Raw genomic sequence first — 24,712 nt, forward strand, 5'->3', positions numbered from 1 at the left:
TTATGAATAATATTATGTACCAACGTTATTATTTGTATATTTCGTGAGGATTATTTAACCAAAAACATTATTTTCTTTTGATGACCCCCCCCCCCCCCCCCCCCCCTTAAGATATCATATTATATTTGTTTGTACTTCCTGAAGATTAAATAAATTACTTTTTTATCTTGACGTGGAAATAAATCAATCAAATGAAATGCTAACCTTAGATTCATTTATAAATTGCTTGGCAGGGATCATATAGAGGCCTTGATGGAACATGATCGGAAGCACCGTGAGGCATTGAGTGCTGCAAAGAAGAGCCAAGAAGTTGCTTCACAATACCTCAAACAGTCTCTGGCAAAGTAAGTTAATGTGAAATGGCTGAAACCGTGATGTCCGCATTCACATTTATATCTGGGACCGTTTCGTAAAACATGTTATCGATAACAAATGCTAAAATTTTATGTCAATTTTGCTGACAGTCATTCAAATGCCATGATTTCAGTAGCTTATAACATTTATTGTTATTGATAATATAACAAGTTTTATGAAACAGGACCCTGCATGGTGCTTACCCTCACTCTGTCTGCCTGGTTTATTGTATGACAGAAAAGGACATGTGTCTTACAATCTTTTTCCAAAGTACAATGAATTCTTTTTAGGGATATAGTTCATGCCGAAAAAGTAAATTGAATGCCAACAAGTAATATATGAGGTTAAAAATTACAAGCTTTGCAAAACAATGGCTTCTCAGCATGTTCACTGATCTGTGTGTTATAAGAAACAAAAAAATAAGCACAGTACAACGGGACGTTGTGGCGTGCACCTGTAATCCAGCTAAAAATGGAAGTTACAAACTGATTCAGCCGAGGACGCAGGTTTGAAACCGGATGGTGACGTTAAAGGTCGGTCCCCAGACGTTAATAATCATAATCTGATTGCTACACGTCTGTAAAAACCCAATTACACACACACACACACACACTCATTTTATTCAAGCGGTTTACTGCCTCATGTACACTTTTCACACAGATATCGTCAGGAGGAGGCTGATGAATTAGTAAAAGAAAAAGCCCATGCTGAGAAAAGAATGGGAACTCTGCTCAAGCTCAAGCAAGATATCAACTCCAACAGGGTAAGTTATTCATCATATTTAGAGCTGTTAGGCTCGTGCAGATATGACTTGGTAAACCGCCACAAAAAATGAATGGCAACTGTGCAAACAAAGGTACTTTGCCTTTTCACTGACCTCTGTGTTTTAAGATATGTGAAATATGAAGCATATTAAAATGTAATAAGTCATCATAAAAACACAGCAGTTTACCATGGCATATCTGAACAAGTTTTGAGTCAAACCTTGCATCCAAGTTGCTGCATCGTCATCTATTTTTTTATGGTATCCATCTCAAATAAAATGTCAAATAGTTCAAGATATGATAATCTGCAGTTTTCAATCAATAGTCAATTTACATTTAAAATGTTTGAAATGGAAAGAAACCATATCAGATTTATGTTAACACTGAATAAACTAAATATGGGTTTTAGGAAAATAGAGATAATAATGATGTCCTCATTCAATCTGCTTTCCTAGAGGACACACCCGGCCTATGGGTGGAAAATGCAGACATTGTTGAGAGTGAGATATCCCATATTTTCTTCTTAAAGTATAAGAACTCTTTTATAAAATTCCTTTATTCTGTAGACCCTTTACATCTTGTGCAGAAGGCAGTCTCAAATGTTTCACACAGATGTGCATTTTCTTTTACAATAATATTGCATTGATTTGTCCAACAGGATAATCTGAAGGCTTTACAGGCTCGCAATCGTTATGAAGCTAAACTGGATAGGAAAGAATCTGAGCAGGAGAGAGAACAGCTGATTGAAGGAGGAGAGAACTCGGCCGAGGTCATGCTAACAAAGAATAGGATTGATGAAAGAGAAAACAATAAAAAGTGAGTAGAAAGTATAAAAGTTTAAGTGATGATATAGTTCGGTATGTAATATTTATACAATATTGGATGGCTTTGAGTGTGATACAAGAATAGATCGCTTGAGCTATATGACGATATTAAACGAGTCAGAGACTAGTCCAATATTGTAATAGCGAGAGCAATATGTTCTTGTATCACACAAAAACAAATCCCATATAATATTATTATTAATATCTATATCAGGCTGACTAGTGAGATAACAAAATCCGACTTATACCTTGGTAAATATGGCTTTGTTTTTGTGTGATATTGATAGTTGAAGTTCCCGGATGACTGAACAATATTGGTCAGTCATCCGGGAACTGCGCTAAAGATATCGAAATAAACCGATTTATTGTACCACTTGGAAGCCTCGTATGGATAATAATTTACAGTATGGTATGGTATGGTGTGTAATATAACATTCTTTGGACCACCAAATGGAGTTATATATTCCTAAGGAGTTATATTTTCCCGAAGCTCACAGCGCTGATGGAATATATGATCACGGGGCAAAATATAACTCCCTTGCCATCCAGAGATTTATATTGCATCCCCATCCAGTTAATATATGTTTTTATATTAGATACTGTAGCCCTGATTGCACTTTGTTGTATGGAATCAAGGGTAATTGCCCATCTCATGCTTATTTATTTTTGAGCCATCCAGCCTTCTGCATCAAATGCGTGTAGCTAAGACAGTGCAAACAATGGGTACTCGCAGATGTGTTCAGGGTTGCTTGGATGCAGTATATGATGCAAAAGTGTATTCATTTGACCAGGTCGATAGGTCAATTAAACATCGAAAAATGATCGGGAGTGAAATATGCACCTTGATACAAAAATTGACTAACTAATTATTGACTTCAGCAACTTATAATGGTCCTTTTGTAAACTCTGTGGAATCCAGACAAAAGTCTAGGGTTTAATACTGTATAGCCCTCAGTCAGTAGTCCAGAATACCAACATTTTATGCCTTTTAAAATATCTTTTACAAAATATTTTCAAAGATGCTAATTAACGGCTTTCTATAATTGTTAAGTCCAACTTAGAGATAATTTCAACTTGGGATCTTTGTGAAACACCCCCCAGGTCTCATTCAATGTCAATATCTATCTTCTATCCACTAATAGAAAATACAAAGCGGACCAACACCAGAAGCAAGCTCAGCTTCTGTCACACATCCTGAACGAAGAGAAACAGATGAGGAAACGGCAGAAGATGTATCCCCATCTCTATGAAGACCCCAAGCGGGAGAAGTCCCTGAGGGTGAAGCCACACAAACGCAAGTCTCCCACCATCCTCAGAGAGATGGCCTATCCCGAGGATAATTATCAGGACGAAGTGGATGATGCTGGAGAAGGAGAAACTGAGGGGGGCAGAGAAGGAGCCATTGTAAGTTTTAAGACATTAATCTACATTTGCCACTCTCCACCCAGGTGTTAAATGGGTACCGATAGGAAGGATTTCCTTGAATGCTGTGAGCGCAAAAATCTGCAGCCTAGCAGAGTAATATTTGGAGAGCCTTAATTGAGCATCTTGCATGGTAGATATGTGCAATATATAAACATCCGATATTATTATTATTATTATTATTATTATTATTAAACCATCAAAGTTTGATGCAAAACTATACTATTTGAGAAATCCAGGAACATGAAGGAAATGGGAAACAGACGAGAGAGCACTAAAAAACTAACACTATAACTTAAAATTTTTCCCCTTTTAGTATTGCTCAAAAACAAATTCAACCCTAAGTACACATTCACATAACCAATCGAAATAGACCAGAATCAACTTGGTCACCAAACTATTTTTAGTATTTTTGATATATTGACGCTAGCCATAAGGCCTTTAAAAAAAGATGTTCTTCTTCTTCTTCTTCAAGATAACCTGCCTCCTTCACTACTGAAGATTCTTGCAGATGCCGTATACTCGGCCTGGTTGTATTGCCCTTTGCGACCGACCCCAAAATCTTTAAATCTACGGTCGGCTTTTTATAAAAGTTTCTTTTTTAAATGTTTTTTAGAAAAAATATGTATTAAAAGCATTCAAAACTGAGAAATATCAGCCCAAAGAGGAAGTAAAAACAAATTTAAAAGCATTTAAAAAAAATATTTCCGACTGACTTACCCACGTTTTGGCACCGAAAGGGCACTACAATATATATATTTTTTAGGCCTAATTTTGAATCTTATTATTATATTATTGGCAGACTATCACAGAGAAGATGACCCTAGATTCATCAGATGAAGAGGAGGAGGATTTCTTGTATGGAGGATCTTCTGGTGTTACCATGGCGATGGGTACGGTGGAGGACCCTATCAAGGAGGATCTAGCGAAGCCCGAGTTTGAAGGATTATGGAATAAACAACACAAGGCATACAAGGTGAGCATCAAACGAATATTCATTCATGAGTTACACTTGAATTTGAATGAATCATTAGCAAGACTGGGCCCTGTTTCATAAAACTTGATATCAATCATAAGTTACAAGCTACTGTTATAAGCTACTGAAATCATGGTATCTGATTGGCTGAGAGCCAATTTGTCATACAAGTCATATCTTATTATTGTTATTATCTTTTTATTTCTGTAACTTTTGATTTATGACAGTGATGAATGTTAGTACGGGAAGTAGCCTTGGCAGGTCAATGGCCTTTGCTCCTCCCTTACATCCACTTCATCACAGTGTACTCATCTTTTCTTGTCTGTATCCCTTGTCTATTTTCTGTTTCATTTTTTATTAAATCGTTTATCACTGCATACTTTGTATTTTTTAAGAGATGTGAAATATATGAATTTGAATTTGAAAAATATTGTATAGATCCCTAAGGATGAAGGGCAGATCTATACCCTGAACTACCCCAGTAAGATGGAGAAAGAGATCATGGCTGCAGCTCTAGATAAACATCGCTCAGGCATCGTGAGGAAACAGATTGCTGCTGGCAGGGAATTCAAAGGGTGCGCCTTTGTCAGTAAGCCTGAGATCGTCCACTTCAAGGTAGAGTTCAGAGGTTGTTAGTAGATCACATGGTCAAACCATTTTTGCAATTTTTCTTCAGAGACTCATTTATTGTTTAATGGCTATATATGCTCACTCATGCGTAAATGGTATGCTTCCAATCTTATCGTCTTACAGAGATTCAATTTATTTTTATTTTTATTCATGAGAGATAAATATATATCAGATATTTATATGAAAATCTTAACTAAAAATAGTGTCCACTCTCTTTTCGCTGAGTGTACATATATATGTTATAAGTTTTAGAGAGGAGTGTGAAGTACTAATTGGTTATTGGCATCAATAATTTTGGATTGGAATATTCATATCTATCCATTATTGATAGCATGACCTTTCATGATGATAATGATTTATCTTCTTTATGCATTAAAGCCCCACTATACTACTTGTATCTACTTACTCCCTCTATATAGAAAACAATGCCTAATCGGTGACCATTGGTCCCCATGATCCTCTTCCTCTTATGTTAATTGAGAGCTGAGTTGATGAGATAGCCACCTGACAGTGACCTCCCTGCGTAGTCTAATCCCTCCTAGCCAAACTAGTACAGACAGCCTTTAAAGGAATGATTCCCAATGTGTTGGATATGCTTTTATTCTGTATTTTGTTGTGTCTGTTTATTCCAGGATTTTGATGTTGGTAAATCATACAAGAAGCGTATCATCCTGACCAATATCTCCTACAGTGTTAACTTCCTGAAGTATGTGGACCTATCAGAGCACCTCAAAGACTTCATTGATGTCCAGTAAGTCTTCTTTCCTCATCAATTAAATTTGATTTATTATTTAATGATTTATTCATTCACTCTTTCTCTCAGGCTTGGCTGAATTGTACACAAATATTTTTTTATTAAAAAACAAAATGCATATAGCAATACATAACATTACTATACCAACATATTATAAGGAATAAAAATATGATACACAATTTGGCATGGTAAAAACATGATTAATAGAACATTGTACTAATTTTCAGTCCGAAGGGAAAGAAAATAGAAAAAGCAGAAAAATAGAAGTACAGGAAAGACGGATGAAGAGAAGGGAGAGACTAAATGTAGATCAAGGGCTTTAAAAAGGGTGAATACTAAGTTTGATCCTGTAATTAGACTGGCAAAATGAAATAAAGACTGTATGATACATTTAGTAATGGTTGTGTGTGTATTGTTCATAAGGTTAGAACATTTTCTATATTGTCTACAAATTTCATATCATCATCATCATTTTTATTGATTTCTAGATTTGATCCACCCGGTCAGATGTCAGCTGGTATGAGCTGTGAAATGCTTGTCACATACAAACCAATGGTAAGAAACACCTCAGTCTGTATTCAGTCCACGAACTGATATGCTAGCAATAGAAAAGCACTATTAGAAATAAAGTTGTGTCTTGTGATGTCATAAAATGATGAATGTCAGATTATACATTATGTTAAAATGAATTACGCTGTCTCTTTAAAGTTAAAGTTATAAATGTGTACAACAGAATTGTGCGTATCTGAGAAGAGTTTCTGCACCTAGTGAAATCAGATTTTTATTCATTGAAGGCTCGTTCAGATAATGCGATGACCGTGTATTAAAATGAATGGCCACTGAACATGCAACAGCACAGGTCCTGTGAGTATTCATCGAGCTCTGTGTTATAAGAAAAATTTGCGTTTTTCTTTGCAACATAATATTTTTTAATCGCTGTCGTTTTGCTGTGTCATATCTAGGCTTTATACTAATAAGAATTTTTGCAAATTTGTTGTTATTGTTTCAGATTAATGAAGATCTTGATGGAGAGGTTCAGTTCTTAGCCCAGACTGGTCCTTTCTGTGTTCCTGTCAAGTGCTGTACCAAGAAATGCGATGTAAGTTCACTTTCACTGCTTGTTCTCTCCTTAAATCTGTCCTCTAAAACAGCTTTTGTATGTATAATATTTATGTTGAAAACAGGTCAAGAAGGCATGTCCTTCAATGAAGTGAGTGTTATAGTTCTTTTGAAATGCTTAATTTTTAGGTATTATTTGAAACGCATTTCCGTCTTAATTGGTTGCATATTTAAATCTTATGTATCTGGATTAACTCCTTGAGAAATATGTGTAAGAATATGAATAAAATCTACTCTCCAGATGTTACACTCTCCAGAAGCTTTACTGACTGAGCCAAGTCGTCTCCTTGAGTGAATACAGAATGGTATCAAATAGATATTAACAAAAGTATGAATATTGAATCAGATGATTATAAGATGAACATGGCATGAAATAATATTGACTGTGGATGCTGATAAAAATTAGTGCTGTCATGTAGTTCACTTCAAACCCCAAGAATAGCATTTTAGTGCTACGAACCGTCTTGTGATCTCATTATTTGTCTAATCAGACTGTGCCACATTGTATGTACCATTGCACCATGAAATTGTGTGATCTAATGTAAGTTAACATTTAATATTTCTTTAATCTTAAGTATGTGGAATATTAATTTTAATTATTTGTATGCGCCTTGAGCATCTCTAGAGATGGATATGTTGTGCTTTATGAATTTTGTTATTATTATTATTATTATTGATTTTGTTTGTGATGGTAGCTTTCCAGCGATGTTGACTCTGTGAACTTTGGCACCCAAGTGGTAGGAGAGACGCTGAAGAAGACAATCACTCTCTTCAATAAGGGAGCTAAGGGGTGTAACTATGAGTTTATCAAGACAACAGGTTAGTCCATTGGAATTCTCTCAAGAAAATGCCTGCATGCTATTGTTATGCACTATTTTTAAAGTGTAGAATAGGAAGCATTAATACAGGCAGTCTTAAAGCCTGTCTGCACTACTTGTATCTACTTGTGCCCCCTATATAGCAAACAATGCCTCAGCGGTACCCGTTGATCCCCCATGGTCCTCTTTTTCTTATGTTAATTGAGAGCTGATTTGATGAGATAACCACCTGTCAGTGACCATGGCAGGGAGGTCTAATCCTTCCTGGCCAAACTATTGCAGACAGGCTTCAAAGCATGAGATTATAGATGTATGGATATGTACTGGCTACGTTAAGCACAATGAATCAGTTGCCCCCCAAATAAAGGTTTAAAAGTAATAAAAAGGCATGTAGAATCAACAACAACAAAATGGTATGAAGAGTTCACTTTATATGTGATATTAGATATTCTGAATTGATAGTTATCACTGCAGTGTCTATTTTCTATTCATATTCTTTCTTGAGGGCTCATTAGGGATGCTTTTAAACAAAGGTAAATATATGATATACTCATGTACATTACATATAAAGCCAAACCTGTCTATTAAAGGCCCACTGCACTACTTGTAGCGACTTGCGCCCTCTATATAACAAACAATGCATAATCGGTGACCATTGGTCCCCCATCATCCTCTTTTTCTTATGTTAACTGAAAGCTGAGTTGATGAGATAACCACCTGTCCAGTGACCTTGCAGGGCGCTCTAATCCCTCCTGTAAACTATGGAAGATATGCTTTAAGGCCACCCAAGGGAAACAGCAAAAGTGGTCACTGTAGACAGCCCCTGGGTCCTTTCTAGACCAGTTCTACAACACATATTTCACTCTTGAGGGATACAAAATGCATGGCCACTATAGACAGGAGGCCTTTATGGAGAGGTGGTCGCTAAGACAGGTTTAACTGTACATGCATGCTGCTTAAATAGGGTTCATAAAATGTATTTAGATTTATATCATCACGTTTTATATTGTCACGATCATTTGCAGGTCTGAAAGCAAGGACCGTAACATCAGCAGGCACATCACTTGGAAGACTGGTAAGAAATCAGGATTGTTATACTTACCCAATTTTTTTTTGACAATCTTAATTCAGTTGTATGATCAAAAGAGACTGAGTGGAACTTGGCAAGACATTATGCCAAACAGTAATAGTATGGTTTGTGGTGCACATCAAAGATTTTCACTGACACCTGAATCTTTCTTCACGGTGACTGCTATACCTTATATTGGCTGTGTGCATGACAATGAAGCTATCTCACCATTTTTAAGGGAAACTAAATATGTGGCCTTTGAAGACAAGTGGTCTTTCTATACAGGTGGTGGCTAAAACAGGTTCGACTGTACTACTTATTATGCAGTAAATGGATTTTTAGAACCATCAAATATAAAAAGTAATATTAATTTAATACTTATGCTTGCTTGTTTTCAGACCACTGCTGAAGAGACATTAGTGGAGATAGAAGTGACAGAACCGACACCAAAGAAAGGAAAGAAAGGCAAAGGCAAAAAGAAAGATGGTATGTTATTATTATTATAAAGTACACTGTTTTTTCCTTATCTCTTTTCATGAAATGATCGTGACAATACGATTTATTCTTGATAGATAAAGTTTATGTATTCATAGAACTTTATTGATCAACCAGAAGAGCCTTAGAGATTGATGAATAAGGTTCTGAGAAGAAATAAACTCTACCTATCAAGAATAAACAATATTGGGACAATCATTTCATGTAAAGCGGTTAGGACAGATTATTCCAACTGATTTCAAATCCACAATCTTTAACAGTAGGCAGAAGATGTACCGACTGGCCCAACTCGCCTCCTTGAATGGATTGGAGTAGACAGAATTGTGTCAAATAGTGGAGGTGTTATCTCGTCATTATGTTTTAACAGTATTTAAAAGCTCCTTTCATTAAAAAAGAGGATATTCTCGCACTTATCAAATTCAAGTTGTGTATATACAATTTAATTATTGCTTAAATACGTTGGAAATTCAATATATAATTAAATGATAATTGAAAAGACAATTTCACTTGAGAAAATGTGCATGTCAGCTTTCGTCCTTACAATAATGCAAAGATAAACTGTGTATTTGTTCTAATATATTCTTTGTTTTTCCTCAATTTCTTTTCTTTTTGTCTCCCATCATTTGCGTTATAAGATGAAAAATCGAAAGCAAAACCTAAATCTAAATCAGTGACGCCAGTAGGCGATGCTGTCCCAAGTACATCACCAAGAAAAGAAGACAAGATAGATGGAGAAGAGAAGAAAGGGGAAGGAGAAGGAGGAGAGATGTTAGATGTTGTTAATGAGGATGACGAAGCACTCCAAGACAGACATGCATTGTCAGGCCGTAGCAAGAAATCTGTTGTCATTGCTAGAGAGTATGATGGTGAGCATGTTTTGTGAATACCTTGTCATTTAGGGTCCAAACTATTTGGATATTTACATGTGTTGGTCCTTAAACATTTCCTCTACCTAAATGATATTTGTATCCTTTCTTTTACCTTCTTCAGGAATATGATGATGATTTGAATAATGTTTTCATTTTGTATACATTAAGAAAAAGATGATGTTTCCTTAAGGTGATTATAATGATGATGATGATGATGATGGTGATGATGATGATGATGGTGATGATGATGATGATGATGATGATTATAATGATGATGATGATGATGATGATGATGATGATGATGATGATGATGGTGGTGGTGGTGATGATGATGATGATGATGATGATGGTGATGATGATGATGATGATGATGGTGATGATGATGACGATGATGGTGATGATGATGATAATGATGATGATGATGATGATGATGACGATGATGATGATGATGATGATTATGATAACGATGATGGTGATGATGAAGATGATGTTGGTGGTAATGAAGATGATGATAATGAAAACAATAATGGCAATGATGATAAATAGAATACTTGATATCTGTATTCCCATTGTAAATATTGCTTTCCTATAAATGATCATGCTTCTTCTCTAGATGGTGATGATGATGATGAGGATGATAATAATAATAATAGCCTAATAGTCCACTCCAAATTTTATTAAACCGAAACCGAAATTCTTTTTGTCCAATTGATCGTGAGCCCGGCAGCCACTGAGCAGCGCCAGACCGACGTTGCTCTATCCCTTATTGTTGAACGCCAAACAAGGTAGCAACAACTCCCATCTTTTAACGTCTTTTGGTATGACACGGCCGGGGTTCGAACCCACGACCTCCCGGTTGTGAGGCGGATGCTCAACTGACTGAGCCAACACTCCGGATGATGATGGTGGTGATGATGATGATTACAATGCTGAAGATAAGAAAATTTGATGCCAATAACCATAGTACAATATTTCTTTTATTCCAGACGATGATGTTATCTCTTTAGATGATGATGACGACCTAGGACCGGGAGGACTAGATGGGATGAGGGTTGGTGAGGTGTGTGGGGGCGAGATTGGACCCTTCTCCTCCATCAAGTTGGAAATCATCTTTGCTCCACACACCCCAGGCAAAGTGGATGTGGATTTTGAGTTAAGATTTACAGATGAAGACTCAGAGACAGTGAGTAATCTTCTTCTTTTTTCCCCCTCATATTGTTTTTTGTTCTTGGTTCCCCCCCCCCCCCACTTTAATTGTTATGTTCACATCAGTTGTTTTTTACATTCATTGTCATGATCTTTGTATATTCATCTTATTAAATACATTTAGGTTGGAGATACATATTTTTAAAATCTATTGCTCAGTTAGTCTAATTTACAGTCTGTATAATTCCCAGTTTGTCTTCTATCCATATGGTCTGATAATCATTTAACCATAAATAATAAGCATAATCACATGATTATTAGACCTTATAGACAGTAGACCAAATGGGCATTTAGAGAAACTGGGATTTAGTCTAACTCGTTATTAGACTAAATGAACAATAGACCAAATGGGTTGTAGACTAATTGGAGATTAGACCATAAAGAATTTAGACCAAATGATAAAGAGGACAAAATTATGTTTAGACCATGTGGTTAGTAGACGGGTTGGGTGTAGAGTAGACCACATGGGAATAGACCAATTGGGTAGTAGATGAACTGGTTGTAGACCAAACGGCAATTCACCTTTTTACATTGAATCATATATTTCTTGTCATACATTAGATCCACATCAAAGGCTATGCCACAGCGATAGATGTCCCTGTATGGGTGGAGAGACAAACGATAGACCTCAAGATCTGCATGTTTGATCGTCTCTACCAAGACGCCATCGTGGTGAACAATCGAGCCACCACGGCTCTGCGTCTGCTGTTTGAGGTGCAGAAAGAGCTGAGGAACTACATGGAGATCCTGCCCAAGACAGCTTACATCCAAGCACAATCGCAGTTCTCAGCTCAGCTCAAGTTCATACCCAGGTGAAGATTCGAAAGTTTGTCTTTGGCTGCTGAAGAAATAACTAATAGAAAAATGTGATATCTTCAGGATAACATATCGCAGGTTCAGTGACACAAAGACGTAACTCCATATTTTGCCAAAATAAGTATTTGATATCAAAATGTTCAACAAAATGTGGGCTTTCCAGGCAACACAAAGATTTAACTCCACCCAACACTCCATTGAAGTCAATGGCTAGTGAATCATAGACTTAAATCCCTAAGGCCCAATTGCTCAGTGACACATAAACCACTTTTTCTCAAAAGGGCCAAAATGGAGTTACGTCTTTGTGTCACTGACCCCTCAATATTTACATGTGTAGGCTGTAGTTATAGAATTACTGTTGGAAATCAGGACAGAATAAGTTTTGCAGAACCAATAAACATACCAGGTTTATTTTTCATCATAAGAAACTCCACAATCTCATCCAAATTGTATTACAATGTCCTTTACTTTGCTTCATTATCATTATTTACCACCATTGTGGGGAGGGAGGGGGAGGCATCCCACTTCTAATAGCATCACCCTTCGTACCCCTCCTTCCTCACTCCAAAACCATCAGATCTGCTTGGTGTATGCATGTACCAAGTTGTTTTCATGGCTTCTTTGATTGTTTGCTTTATCAGACAAGGCCTTATTAAGGATGCTGCACAGTTCTTTGACGAGGAGACTGGTGTCCTTGAAGTCCCTACTATCATCAAGGTCGCTGATCAGGTGGGTAACCTCTTGTTAAATTGCTCTATTGTAATCTAGGAAGAAAGTATTATCAGACATCTACATCTATTCTTTCAATTCAATTCAATTCACTTTAATTAGATTCCATCTGTGTATTAAACATTTGTAAAAATACATCTAATTAAAAACATTCAATTTCATACATAAATACATTTCAATGATATAAACATAATACATATATATATAAATAATGACAGAATTAAATTGAACACATCTGTATGAAAGAACTACACTGGTTTTTGTCATGCAAGACAGCTTCCCTGATAAGATATGATTTAGTAAACATAAATGGTGGGAAACGAATGTAAAGTATATCGAACAAAATATTTGAGGAAATTGCTTTTGGTACCCACAAACCAAGAATAGAGCATGAAAGAACAGGAAAGCTCTCGAGGAAGGTCAGGGAAGAAGAAAGAAGTCAAAGTAAAAAGGAGAAGAGAGGAGAAAGGGATCCTGATACACACATTTAGTGAGAGTCCGGTAGAATAAAACTTATTAACTTTCGCTTAAAACTGTTATGTTATTGTATTTAATACTGCAGATGATGTACACATTCTTATCATTTCTTCTTCTTCTTCCTTTTGAGTACAGACCTCTTTACAGAGTATTATCGTACTATACTGGGGGTGTGCAGGTGGACCACTACACCGGGGTTTCCCCCTACTCTTATACGAATAGTTCAGTGGGTTCTTAACGTGCAAACGTAGTGACTCTTCTCTACACGGGGCCTCCATTTAACGTCCTATCCGAGGGACGGAGTGTTTTCCACTTGACATAACCTGCGTCTATGAACAAGGGAAGGGGCACGTTAACACACAACGCAGGTTTCAGTCATCCGCTTGGGTGGGAGTCGAACCCCGGATCTTTGGTTCGACAGACGGACGCTTTACCGACTGAGCCAACTCCCTTTAACTTTAACTCGTATACAAACTAGTCAGAAACTAGGGGTGGTATTCTGAAAATGAGATTTTATCTTTAATGTAAGAAATATCCAGTGTAGGAACAAAAATTGTTATAGTGTTCCTTGTTCTACCATTGCTTATAGACTCGTCCAGTTCCATTCACCATCAGTGCAGTAGTGACCAAGTCTGAATTTGAGTTTGATGTGGAATCCATTGACTTTGGTTACTGTACCATCTACGAATCTGTCATCGCCACCGTCAAGCTCACCAACACTTCTGTTCTGTCACAGAAATTCGGATTTGTCAATTTACCAGATGTAAGTGTAGTAATATAGATTTTGCCTTATTACAACTTCCTGCACTGATACAGAATTTCATGATATATGGTCCTTCCATGCTGACTCCATAAGCTTTATAACAATGCGCATATACCCCAATTTACAAGCATCAACAGGCAGAATCCATATAATATTTCAGTCATTGTTGACTGAACTCTCATCTCATTTCACATATGATGTTTGTGTACATAGAGATATTTGTTTTTATATGTATTTGGAATGCTGCTTCTGTTAATACTAAGCCAAATCTACACCGTATTGTGTTTCCACTGTTTAAGCAAGCAGCTTTCCTCATTCAGAGTAGTTTCTACATAGTATGAATCTTTAACACATATACCTGTGTAAATTTTTGTACTGATGCAGTTCATCGATGTGCAGCCCAACGAGGGCTTTGGAACTCTGCTACCGTTTGAGACCATTGAACTGGACATCATCTTCAGTGCTCGGAAGGCCAAGGAATACAGCTTTGACTTGACATGCAAGTCGGGCATTAACAGGTATGTGGAGCGGATCTTTTCGGGGTTGTTAGAGGCGGAGGCAGCTTTTAAAGTGTATATTGTGGTGATAAACTTGGTGATTACGTTAGAAAAAGAGTACTCATATTTCTAACTGAGGTATGTTGGTGAAGTGCCTGACTTCACTCAATGCACAAAATCTATGATGTCCTCTGAGTCTTTTTCTATAAATGTTAGTGTAAAACATATAAATAAAAATTTTAAAAGTGAGATAATTATGATATGCAGGCCGATATTTTTGATAATGGGCATTTATTACATTTGCGTGAATTTGTGTTTGAGGATCTGTTTGTGATACATGGATACATCCATCTAAGTACAGTGTATCACAGACTTGCTTTGGCAGTATTGTTTGAAAGTTACTTTATTTAACCTGATTGCTAAGAAAGCATGTGTATGCTTGTAATTAAACAACCAGGAGACTGATGGCTTTAAGTCCTCTCCGAGGGACTTGGTTATGAGGATTAATGCCTTACCAAAGGACACTAGCGCATCAACTTGGTTTCAAACCCCGGGAACTCCCGCGACAACTGCTCTACCACTGAGCCATTGAACCTCTCACTGTACATACCTGCCAACCACCCCGATTTAGGCGGAGTTCCTCCGCATTTTTCATACCAACTCCGAATTCTGAGTGCATGCCTCAAAACTCCGATTTGTTTAAATTTAATTTTTTTTTTTCTTTTTTTTTTTTTTTTTTTTTTTTTAGAGTGTAATGCACTTGGAGAGTATATAACTATTATGTTTGTATTTTGAAATGTAAAGCGCCTTGAGCATGTTCATGTAAAGGCACTCAATAAATACCCATATGTATGTATGTATGTATAAGACTAAAGCATAATAACCAGATCACGCCGACATCCGCGCTCGGCGCGCTCATAGAAGATATACACAGCGACATGGAAAAAAAAAATAGACCCAAAAGTCCTGTGTACCCCCCCCCCCCCCCCCCCCCCCCCCCCCTACCCCAATCCTCCTTCGGTGGTTCGCGACCTCGTAGTCCATCCAGAAAAATTTACTCCTAATTTCTCTTGTCTCAGGTTGGCAGGTATGACTGTATCATAACCTTGCAGTGCTATATATCTATGTATCCTGTTAAATACTCGATAAATCAATCTTTCTTGCAGAGACTTCAAGATTTCCTGCAAAGGTGTTGGAGTGCACCCTCCTCTCGACCTCTCCCACTCCGTCGTCCACTTCGCCGCTACTGCTCTGGAGGATAACTCCATCACGTCTCTCTACATCCTGAACACCCACACCAATGCCAATGAGTTCACCCATCCTGTACCTCGCATCGGGAAGGGGGAGATTGCCCCTGTAGGACCCACATCATTTGAGTTTGTCGTACCCAAAGGAGCCCCCATCGCTATTGCGCCCTCTGTGGGCACCCTCCAGCCAGGAAAGGTAAGTCATACGCAATGAAAAATATAAGGGAAAGACTCGGCAAGGGTAAGAAGGGAACATGGCCGGTATTCAATTCAGTACTTGGAATAAGTAAGAAATTTACTAAATAAATGGCTAAGCTGAGAAGTTTACTTATCTCGTATTCAAATCGCATTTTAGACTTTTACTTACCTGAGACAAAATCTAAGTAAAATACCTACTGATAAACATTGTGACGTCACAGGGTTAATCAGAAATAATGCGCAATTAACGCGTCGCAATAAATGCACGCTAATATAATTAAACTGAATCAATCCATCCATGATGCCACCGTGTCCATACAGAAAACCTGCATCTCTGTGAAGTTCAGTCCGAACCTAGGAGATGATGAGATCAGAGAAGAAGCTGTGAGGTTGGTTGCAAGGAATCAAGAAGCTAAAGCTAGAAAGGAGTTTGAAGAAGCTCAGATAGCTGCCAAGAGGAATGCTGCTGAAGCGGCTGAGGTAAGGCTTTATGCTGTATGTGCACAGAGCTTGACTCTTTATGGGGGGTGTTTCACAAAGATCTTAAGTCAAACTTAACTCTAAGTTAGACTTAAACATTATGGAGAGCCATTTGAAGCCTTAAAATATATAATATTCAAAAGTCGATATTCAAGTATTTTAAGACTTTTTATAAATTCCATGTCAAGAATATGAAATATCCTTGATAATAGAAAATATGAATGATATTTATGCTTTTTAAAATAACTTTTACAAAATATTGTCATAGATGCCAACTGCTTTTCATAATTGTTAAGTCCAACTTAAAGATAAGTTCAACTTAGGATCTTTGTGAAACACTCCCCTGGTTTGTGACATGGTGCGATCATGAAGTCTCCCTTTTTGTGCATTGGAATGGTATTAAATACATATCACAGGGAGGGAAACCATGCAGTTGAAAGACTTTTAATATTTGGTAAAATGAATTCTCAATAAATGGTACAAGTTTGTAGTCAAACAGTACAGGTACATATCACCAAGATTTGTTTTTAGTTTAAACCTTTTACGTTTAACCATATAGTTAAATGATTATTTCAATATGCTTTTGCAATATACATAATAAACTTTAGTTTATAACATTTTATGTCTGATGTGTATCATAACTTCAAAGTCTTATTTTTTATTTTTATTTGAATACCACTTGCTATTTCTTGTAGTACTGGTAATATTTTAATCATATATCATTGGCTTTTTATAGTAGTATAATTTTATTAGAGTACATTAATGATTGTAATGAAATATTAATTTTACCATTCCATTCTGTAGTTTAGATATTTAAACCTTGTATATTCTCTCTGTTAATATCATATTTAGCTATTGAACAAAATAATGGATTTGTAAAACATTTTTCTCAAGCATTGTATTCTTAAGTAGATATAAATTTGTCACTTGATCTTGAAGGTAATTTTCAATTGTACAATGTACTGTGAAATGATATTGAGAAACTGTTGCGAACATGCACAATTTAGCCATTGGCTGCAAAGCATTGTCAAATAAACCATTATTGAATCAAATTGAGTTGGAAATGTATAAACCAGTCTGCATTGAAAGTTTACAAGTTTGCAGAGTATAAAATTGCTTTGATATTTAAAAAAATGTATATTTGTGGCTTTGTAACCATGGTATGCACTGCACTGCTCACTGGCTTGCATGAACACGTTGTATCTTCTGATTCACCTTCTCTTCTTCTCTCAATGCTTTGCTCACTTGCCTGTATGCTGCTTTGATCGTAGGAGGAGGAAAAGGTAAGAGCACTTCTCTGCTTCAATGTAGTCCAAGAGCAGTATAGTAACCACATATTGCTTTTTTTCCTTCAAATTTACTTGTGTATTAAATTTTAGAATTATCAAAAAAAGAAGCAAGATATTGGCATTTATTCAAAAGTTGATTTTCTGCATATTCACTTTACATACATAAATATTTAATTTCCAAGTTTGTGCATGGTACCTTTTTGTACATTAAATAGCACCATAAGGCTGAAATTGTCCTTTACAACGACATCTGCATTAGGTACCAGTAATCCATATGTATATCATTGATTCATGTTATGTGGTGGAGTAAATAGTGAAGAAGAAACAGTGTATCTCTTATGCTCTAAGGTACCAGGCTCTATTAGCATTCCTTTTTTCAGGGTTCCTTGTTGTATCCTTCTGTTATTGTATAACTGTTTATGCCTATTTTTATGTGTTCATTATTAAATTTCAAGATCATTTCAAGTTCAAGTACGCACAATTCATGCTACCCAAAATCCTGTTCTCAAGTTCATTGGGTACAATCTTATCTAAACTAATCATCATGTACCTCAGCATTTCCTGTTTCTGTTGCTTGCATTTGTAGAAGGGCAAGAAGCCTGCCAAGAAACCTGCCCAGAAGTCTGCAGGAAAGAACAAGCAAGGCAAGGGTAGCGCTGGTCTCACAAGACCGAAGTCAGTAGCCCCACCCAAGGCAGAGGAACTAGACCCGATGTGAGTATCCTAACCAGAGAATACTTGTCCAACCACTAAGACTAAAGGCTCATTCACATATGCCTCGTTAAACCATATAGTGGTTTTTTGTGTACACTTAGGGAATGGCAAGTGGAGATGGAAAAAGTAGCCATATGTAACAAGGGTCCTATGTGTACTCGCTTATCTGTGTATTATAAGATACAACAATGTGAAGTTTTTTATGCTTATTTAGAATGCATCCCTGGTAAACTTCTTGCGGTTCACTGCAGTGTATGTGAACAAGCCCTTAAGGATATATAGGATTTTTCTTTTGATTCAGGACCAAGAGTAGTATCTTATCAATTCTTTAAAATCATGCAGTGCCATTTCATATTGACCCTATCATGTAGTTATATCTTGTACTTCACATTTGCGTCATAAAAAGTAACTTTTACGCTCTGGAAGTACAGTATATGACAAGATTGCGGTATTGACAATTGCTCTATAGATATAGATGGAGCTAATTGCACAAGTTACAGAATATGGAATTGCCTGCAAATAGATTTGGTTGACCCACTGTTTCGATACATTTATTTTAGAATACGCGCCATTTGAATAAAAAAAATAAGATGGGTAGGGATACTTTGGTAAAGAAATATATACATTTCATTGTCATTCATTGATCAAATAATTAAATGTTATGCTACATGTGTTTGTACATGCAGGTCTGATGATTATGCAGCAGGAAAGGCCTCGTTGTTGAGACAGTTTGAAGGTGATTTCAGCAGCTATTCTATCCCATGCTATGTGGCTTCAGGAGAGCCTGGGGATCCAGGGACACTACCCTATGAGTGAGTCGATCATATTTATAGTCAATTCTTGAGTAAATCAGTTAAAGCCCCACTGTACTACTTATAGCTACTTGCACCCTCTATATAGCAAACAATGCCTAATCGGTGCCTGTTGGTCCCCCATGATCCCCTTTTTCTTATGTTAAATGAAAGTTGATTTGATGAGATAACCACCTGTCAGTGACCTTGCAGGGAGGTCTAATCCCCCCTGGCCAAACTAGTGCAGACAGGCTTTACAATCAGTGCGATGACTCAGTGGTCAGAGGAGGCGCAATGGCTCAGTTGTAGAGCAGTGGTCTTGTAACGTAACCAGGAGGTCCTGGGTTCAAAATGAAGTTGATGCGCTTTTGCCCTTTGGTAAGGCAATAATCCTCATTACCAAGTCCCTCTGAGAGGACTTAAAGCCATCAGTCCCTCAGTCGTTTACTTACAAGCATATGCATGCTTTCTTTATAGCAGTCAGGTAAAACAGTCATACATGTAGATCATCAAATCATACATTATGAGTGAGTCAGTAAAATTTGTATCTTCGCGTTAGGGAATGTAACCTGTATTTAAAGACATTCACTGTGTCAATCGTAAAATTTTCATGAGCAGGTCAGTCAAACTTCTTCCAGTCCATGAGTGAGTCACTCAAACTCCCATGTACTTGTGAGTTAGGATACATTATATAACAGTCCATGTGGTGGTTTGTCAAACTTTAATGAGTTGGTCAGTCTTACTTTATTAAACTATCATTCAGTCAATCAAAATGAGATCTGTCTCCGCCAAACTGCTCTTCCATGATCAATTTGTTCATTTGTTCATATTTACATTAAAATACAAGAAAACATGAAATACGGTTATAATTGTATATTGACATAATATAGTAGTTCAATAATTACTAAAAAAGAAGAACATAACTTCATGCATTAAAAAGATAATCTTAAACAGTAATAATTTTATGTTTGACCTCCGTATAAGTCAAGCACATTTTGTATTAATCAATGCCTGAGGTGGTAATGTGGGTGACTGGTATGGCCCCTCAAAGCACCAGTCAGACTTTTTTTGCCAGTAACTAATTACAATTTTTCACCTTTTCTTGACCCTTTATCTTTCAGTGTCCATAACACATTGTTCTTGGAGGTCCATGGCCCCACTGTACGTCCATCCCTTGTGGTCATCTCAAACCATGGCCGTAGTGCAGTGGACTTCAGCGAAGTGTCCGTTGGTCAGAGGGTCATCAAGTCTATCACAATTCAGAATGTGTCTCCAGAGGCTGTAGATGTATCCTTAAATCACTGTCTTAATTTCTTTTCTTTTTTTTTTTCTTTTTTTTCTCTTTCTTGTTTAAATAATTGGTATTGAATTGATGACTTTATACAAAAATCATTACAGAAAGTGGATCAATTTTGAGAGTCTTCATCGATCTTCAATGGTTGCGCAAGAAGTTATGGATGAGAATAGACTGGTAAACTTCCTTTGACTCTACAAATAAATACACTGTGAAAGGCATATCCTGTTACAATATCTGTGTTTTAGAATTGACAAGAGGGGAGCGGTATGTGACACAAACATTTATTGGGTTTTTTTTTTTTAGGGGGGGGTAGGATTCGGGTTAGATGGGAAAAAACAGGACTCAATGGTGGCCTAGTAACTGTACATGGTGGTCCTGTTGTTGGACCAGATCTTTTAGTCAAATCAGGTCCAGGGCCAAATCTGGAACTAAGTCTAGATCTTGGACTAGAAAGCCTTACTTTAGCTCCAGAATCTGGGACTTGGTAGCATTTCCCTGACAAGCACAAGCTCATTTGCCTTTTGTGTCCCTCTGCAACTCGAGAGTAATGTTTAAGACTGCTCTCATTGTTATGTCCAGAGACACTCATGATATGCCTTCCTTCAAAACCGTGCCCATCTAATGTAGTGATATATACTGTAGCTCTAAGGCAGTAGTTCATTTAGATTCTAGACTTGTTAGCTGCAATGATAATGGTCTTCATTTTGGTTCCCAAAGCGATTTTTCCAACAACCTAATGATCATACCACGGCACACTTTGTTGTTCTTGTTCTACTGACCTGTCTCCAGCATTGACATCTTCAGGAGCTCTTGATTTTGGCCGTTGCCAAAAATAGGAAAAGTCAGGGTTCAAATGTGAAATGAAATCACAGAACGACTTCACGGGGAAATTTTCATCCTTTGTTTCATACATGTGACCACACTGGCTCCTTGTGTCATCACCTTTGTCTGTGATTTTTAGTAAACTTGTTCTTTGCAAGATAAAAGAACCTCCTGTTACTGGAATCTGTAGCAATGCTAAAATCATCTACCTCAGACTTGTAGTAACATCAAATTTATAAATACAGTGTTCTGGAGACCTTTAGGAGTAGCACGGTCCAACGCTCCCAAAGACACAATTTTGCCAAAGTCTTCCTTGCTTATAGGCTCCTTGTGTGTTGTTGCACCCTTTCCCTCAGTTTTGAGCTTATGAAGGACTGCAATACTAAACATGGCATTTGCACGTTTAAACTCACCACTGTTTACGATGTCCATTGACTTTTTTTTTAAGAAAGTGTTTCTGGAGGCCATAGCGTATCGTGATCATGGATCTTTTTGCTTAAATTTGGCCATTTCCTCGCTGCACCTCGGCGTAGTATAATCGAAGGCACTCGCATAATTTTTGCTCGGAGTATTCCTTCTCCACTTTTTTTAAGTCAAGAGACTTTGCCCTGCAGTAGCAGCTGAATATTATCCATCGCTTGTTTTAATTAGCACATTTTTAGTAGATTTGGAATCCTTGTCGTCCAAAAGCTGATCTTGTTCCTCATTGCTCATGAACATGAAATGGGGCTCCATTTTGAAGTGTTGTTGTGGAACTGCGATGCAAAAAAAAAGAGTAGAACTTAATTCGCGGTCAAATTTATTTCCAATTAAGACTCTCTATCGTTGATCGATCACAGACAATTGTCTACCTTAGTCCCATGTAAATAATCTATGTAATTGGCAACATACAGTCCTCAAGAGGGCTACTTGCATTGATTTAAAATATATTCATCTGACCAGCTCGTCAATAAAACCATCAAAGGTGATCGGCCAGGAAATTATAAGGATTTCGATCCTCGCAATCGATATCACGTGACGCGTTGTGGACCAATCACATCTCGGTATTTGTCTTTTAAAGTTATCTAATATTTTTAACTAATTTGCCCCTCAAAGCAGTCGATATATGAACATTGATTCCTTGACTACATGATATCAGCTCACATCATCTGTCCTGGATACCGGAGGACCATTCTTGATGTTGAATGCTCTGCGTAGTCTAGCTCCAGATGAAACGCATACCATACTCGTTGCCTTTGAACCTATGAAAGCGAATTTGGTGAGTCCAATTAGAAACAGTTAATTAGAATAATGTAGCATTTTACTGGAACAGTTATTGTTAAAGGAAATTTCTTTATGACTACATGTAGGTTATTGGAATGGAGAAGTAGATGTAAACAGAGGCACATGATGTATCTGTTGCTTTACTCTCAAAACTGGTAAATCATAATTCTTTTCAATCTTCTTTGAATGGTTTAGCATTTCGACAACCCAGGATTGATAATTTCCTCTAGAATATGAGCCTGCACGTAAAAGCTTTTAGTTTGAGATACATATCCACTTTTCATGTGTGAATTTGAAGTTTAATAACCTAAAGACTATTTTTAGAATGATTTTGGTTATAATAGCTTCCTGTTCAATGGGGGCACCCAACATTTTCAGTAGAATTAACCCATTGCCTATGATAACTGGGTGGGTCATGTATTAATACTATGGGAATGAGAGAATTCAGTAGACAGTGGGTTAAGCTTTGTGTACCATACATTTCCTGACAAAACACAGGGTCTACAGTTATTTCCAAATATGCTCTACGTGTATAGACTTTAACAAAATTGACCAACAAGTTTTGTTGCCCTTGTAGCCAACAAGCTCATTCTTCTTTAAGATACTTCACAATATATGTTGCCAATTTGTGTTTCAATGATGACAACTTAAAAAATTCATAACTTTCCTATTTTTTATAGGATATTGCTCAAACTTTCACCAATGACCGGCCGGGTAATAGTATATTTGTAAATCGGTTAGAGACATTTGTATTAAGTGCTGTATAAAAGCTAAATATTGAAAATATTATATTAATTTGCTTCTCTCATTTACCAGCTTCTATTAAACCAACTTAATATCAGGATGTACTTCTTTGTGGTTCTATGAAATGCTAGATGTGATGTAGTCATTCTTTCTCATTCTCATGATGATTTTTTTGTTTGTAGTTCTATGAAGTGCTGGATGTCAAGTCGGGAGAACACACTCTTGGTATCACCCTGAAAGGTCATGGTCTGCTGCCAGAGGTCAAGCTCTCTCTGGCCGATGACCAGCTGGACATGGGATATGTCATAGCAGGAGAAGAAGCAGAGGAGACGTTCAAGGTACGTTGATCGCTTGCAACGGGTCATAGACATTTGATTCTAGGCTTCCTGGGAGAAGTTTCAGTTCTTGTAAAGAAGTTGTTGGCTTGCACCCAGTAGACAAAGATCGTGTGCTCGATTGTTTAATTGAAAACAGGTCCGAAGAAAACTTGGGACCAGTGGGGTTTGACCTGCCATCTACTGCTTGAGTCGTCGACAGTTAATTTCCAAAGATGACATCTACCCAGACTGTCATCTTCTTTAGTTAAGCCATAAAGACGATAAATCCCTCAGCATCTTCCAATCCAATCCAAAAGATATTTGATATAGCGCCTTTTCCTTGCAGTTACAAAGCACTGCACACACGCTCCACAATGTTTGGACCACTTAAAAAACTAACGTTAGACACTTGATAATCACTCTCAGGAATAATATTCAATCAATGATTTTCACCTGTTATTGAATGATTCAGGGTTGGATTTTGATTGTCGAGTTTCTATCATGAGGGGAGGGGAGGGGAGGGGAATGGGTTTGGGTCAGTTGTCCAGGTACTAGGGGCTGCTCGACAATTACTGCTTCTGTGATAATTGCTGCCCAGACCATTACCTACATTAAATGAATTCTTAATTCAAACCTGGACTTATCATTATATATGTGCATCTACCGGTAACCGTAAACCCTGAACATAACCTAAAACCCTGTTGCAACGTTGACCCTAACTTGATACATTTGGCGAAGTGCAGCATGAAGCGGTTGTCACTATATAGAGAGCAAATGCCTGATCACCAGCACAGGGCCTTGTTTCACAAAACTTGTTATCAATAACAAGTCACAATAACTGTAATGAGCTACTGAAATCATGGCATTTGATTGGCTGATAGCAAATTTGTTGTAGAAATTTAGCATTTGTTATTGATAACAAGTTTTATGAAATGGGGTCCAGTACGTCGTCTTACAAAGAGTTGATA

The 24,712-nt window shown here is 37.1% G+C and overlaps 1 protein-coding gene across 1 annotated transcript in view; it reads left to right on the forward strand.

Moving 5' to 3' along the window:
• The window catches only part of LOC763377 (cilia- and flagella-associated protein 74), a 34,606-nt gene that overhangs the window by 5,591 nt on the left and 4,303 nt on the right, over positions 1–24,712 (forward strand). The window contains exons 6-31 of the mRNA XM_030987117.1: positions 234–344; positions 1,015–1,117; positions 1,777–1,934; positions 3,085–3,346; positions 4,167–4,340; positions 4,779–4,955; positions 5,603–5,721; positions 6,213–6,279; positions 6,734–6,823; positions 7,539–7,662; positions 8,687–8,736; positions 9,129–9,216; positions 9,861–10,091; positions 11,081–11,277; positions 11,862–12,112; positions 12,758–12,845; positions 13,912–14,085; positions 14,470–14,603; positions 15,749–16,025; positions 16,349–16,507; positions 17,779–17,790; positions 18,383–18,510; positions 19,197–19,322; positions 20,423–20,588; positions 22,559–22,678; positions 23,610–23,765. Coding sequence (XP_030842977.1) covers positions 234–344; positions 1,015–1,117; positions 1,777–1,934; positions 3,085–3,346; positions 4,167–4,340; positions 4,779–4,955; positions 5,603–5,721; positions 6,213–6,279; positions 6,734–6,823; positions 7,539–7,662; positions 8,687–8,736; positions 9,129–9,216; positions 9,861–10,091; positions 11,081–11,277; positions 11,862–12,112; positions 12,758–12,845; positions 13,912–14,085; positions 14,470–14,603; positions 15,749–16,025; positions 16,349–16,507; positions 17,779–17,790; positions 18,383–18,510; positions 19,197–19,322; positions 20,423–20,588; positions 22,559–22,678; positions 23,610–23,765 — 3,742 coding nt within the window. The remainder of the gene's footprint in view (positions 1–233; positions 345–1,014; positions 1,118–1,776; positions 1,935–3,084; positions 3,347–4,166; positions 4,341–4,778; positions 4,956–5,602; positions 5,722–6,212; positions 6,280–6,733; positions 6,824–7,538; positions 7,663–8,686; positions 8,737–9,128; positions 9,217–9,860; positions 10,092–11,080; positions 11,278–11,861; positions 12,113–12,757; positions 12,846–13,911; positions 14,086–14,469; positions 14,604–15,748; positions 16,026–16,348; positions 16,508–17,778; positions 17,791–18,382; positions 18,511–19,196; positions 19,323–20,422; positions 20,589–22,558; positions 22,679–23,609; positions 23,766–24,712) is intronic.

Source organism: Strongylocentrotus purpuratus, unplaced genomic scaffold (assembly GCF_000002235.5).
Source record: "Strongylocentrotus purpuratus isolate Spur 01 unplaced genomic scaffold, Spur_5.0 spur5_scaffold_16, whole genome shotgun sequence".
NCBI lineage: Eukaryota > Metazoa > Echinodermata > Echinoidea > Camarodonta > Strongylocentrotidae > Strongylocentrotus > Strongylocentrotus purpuratus.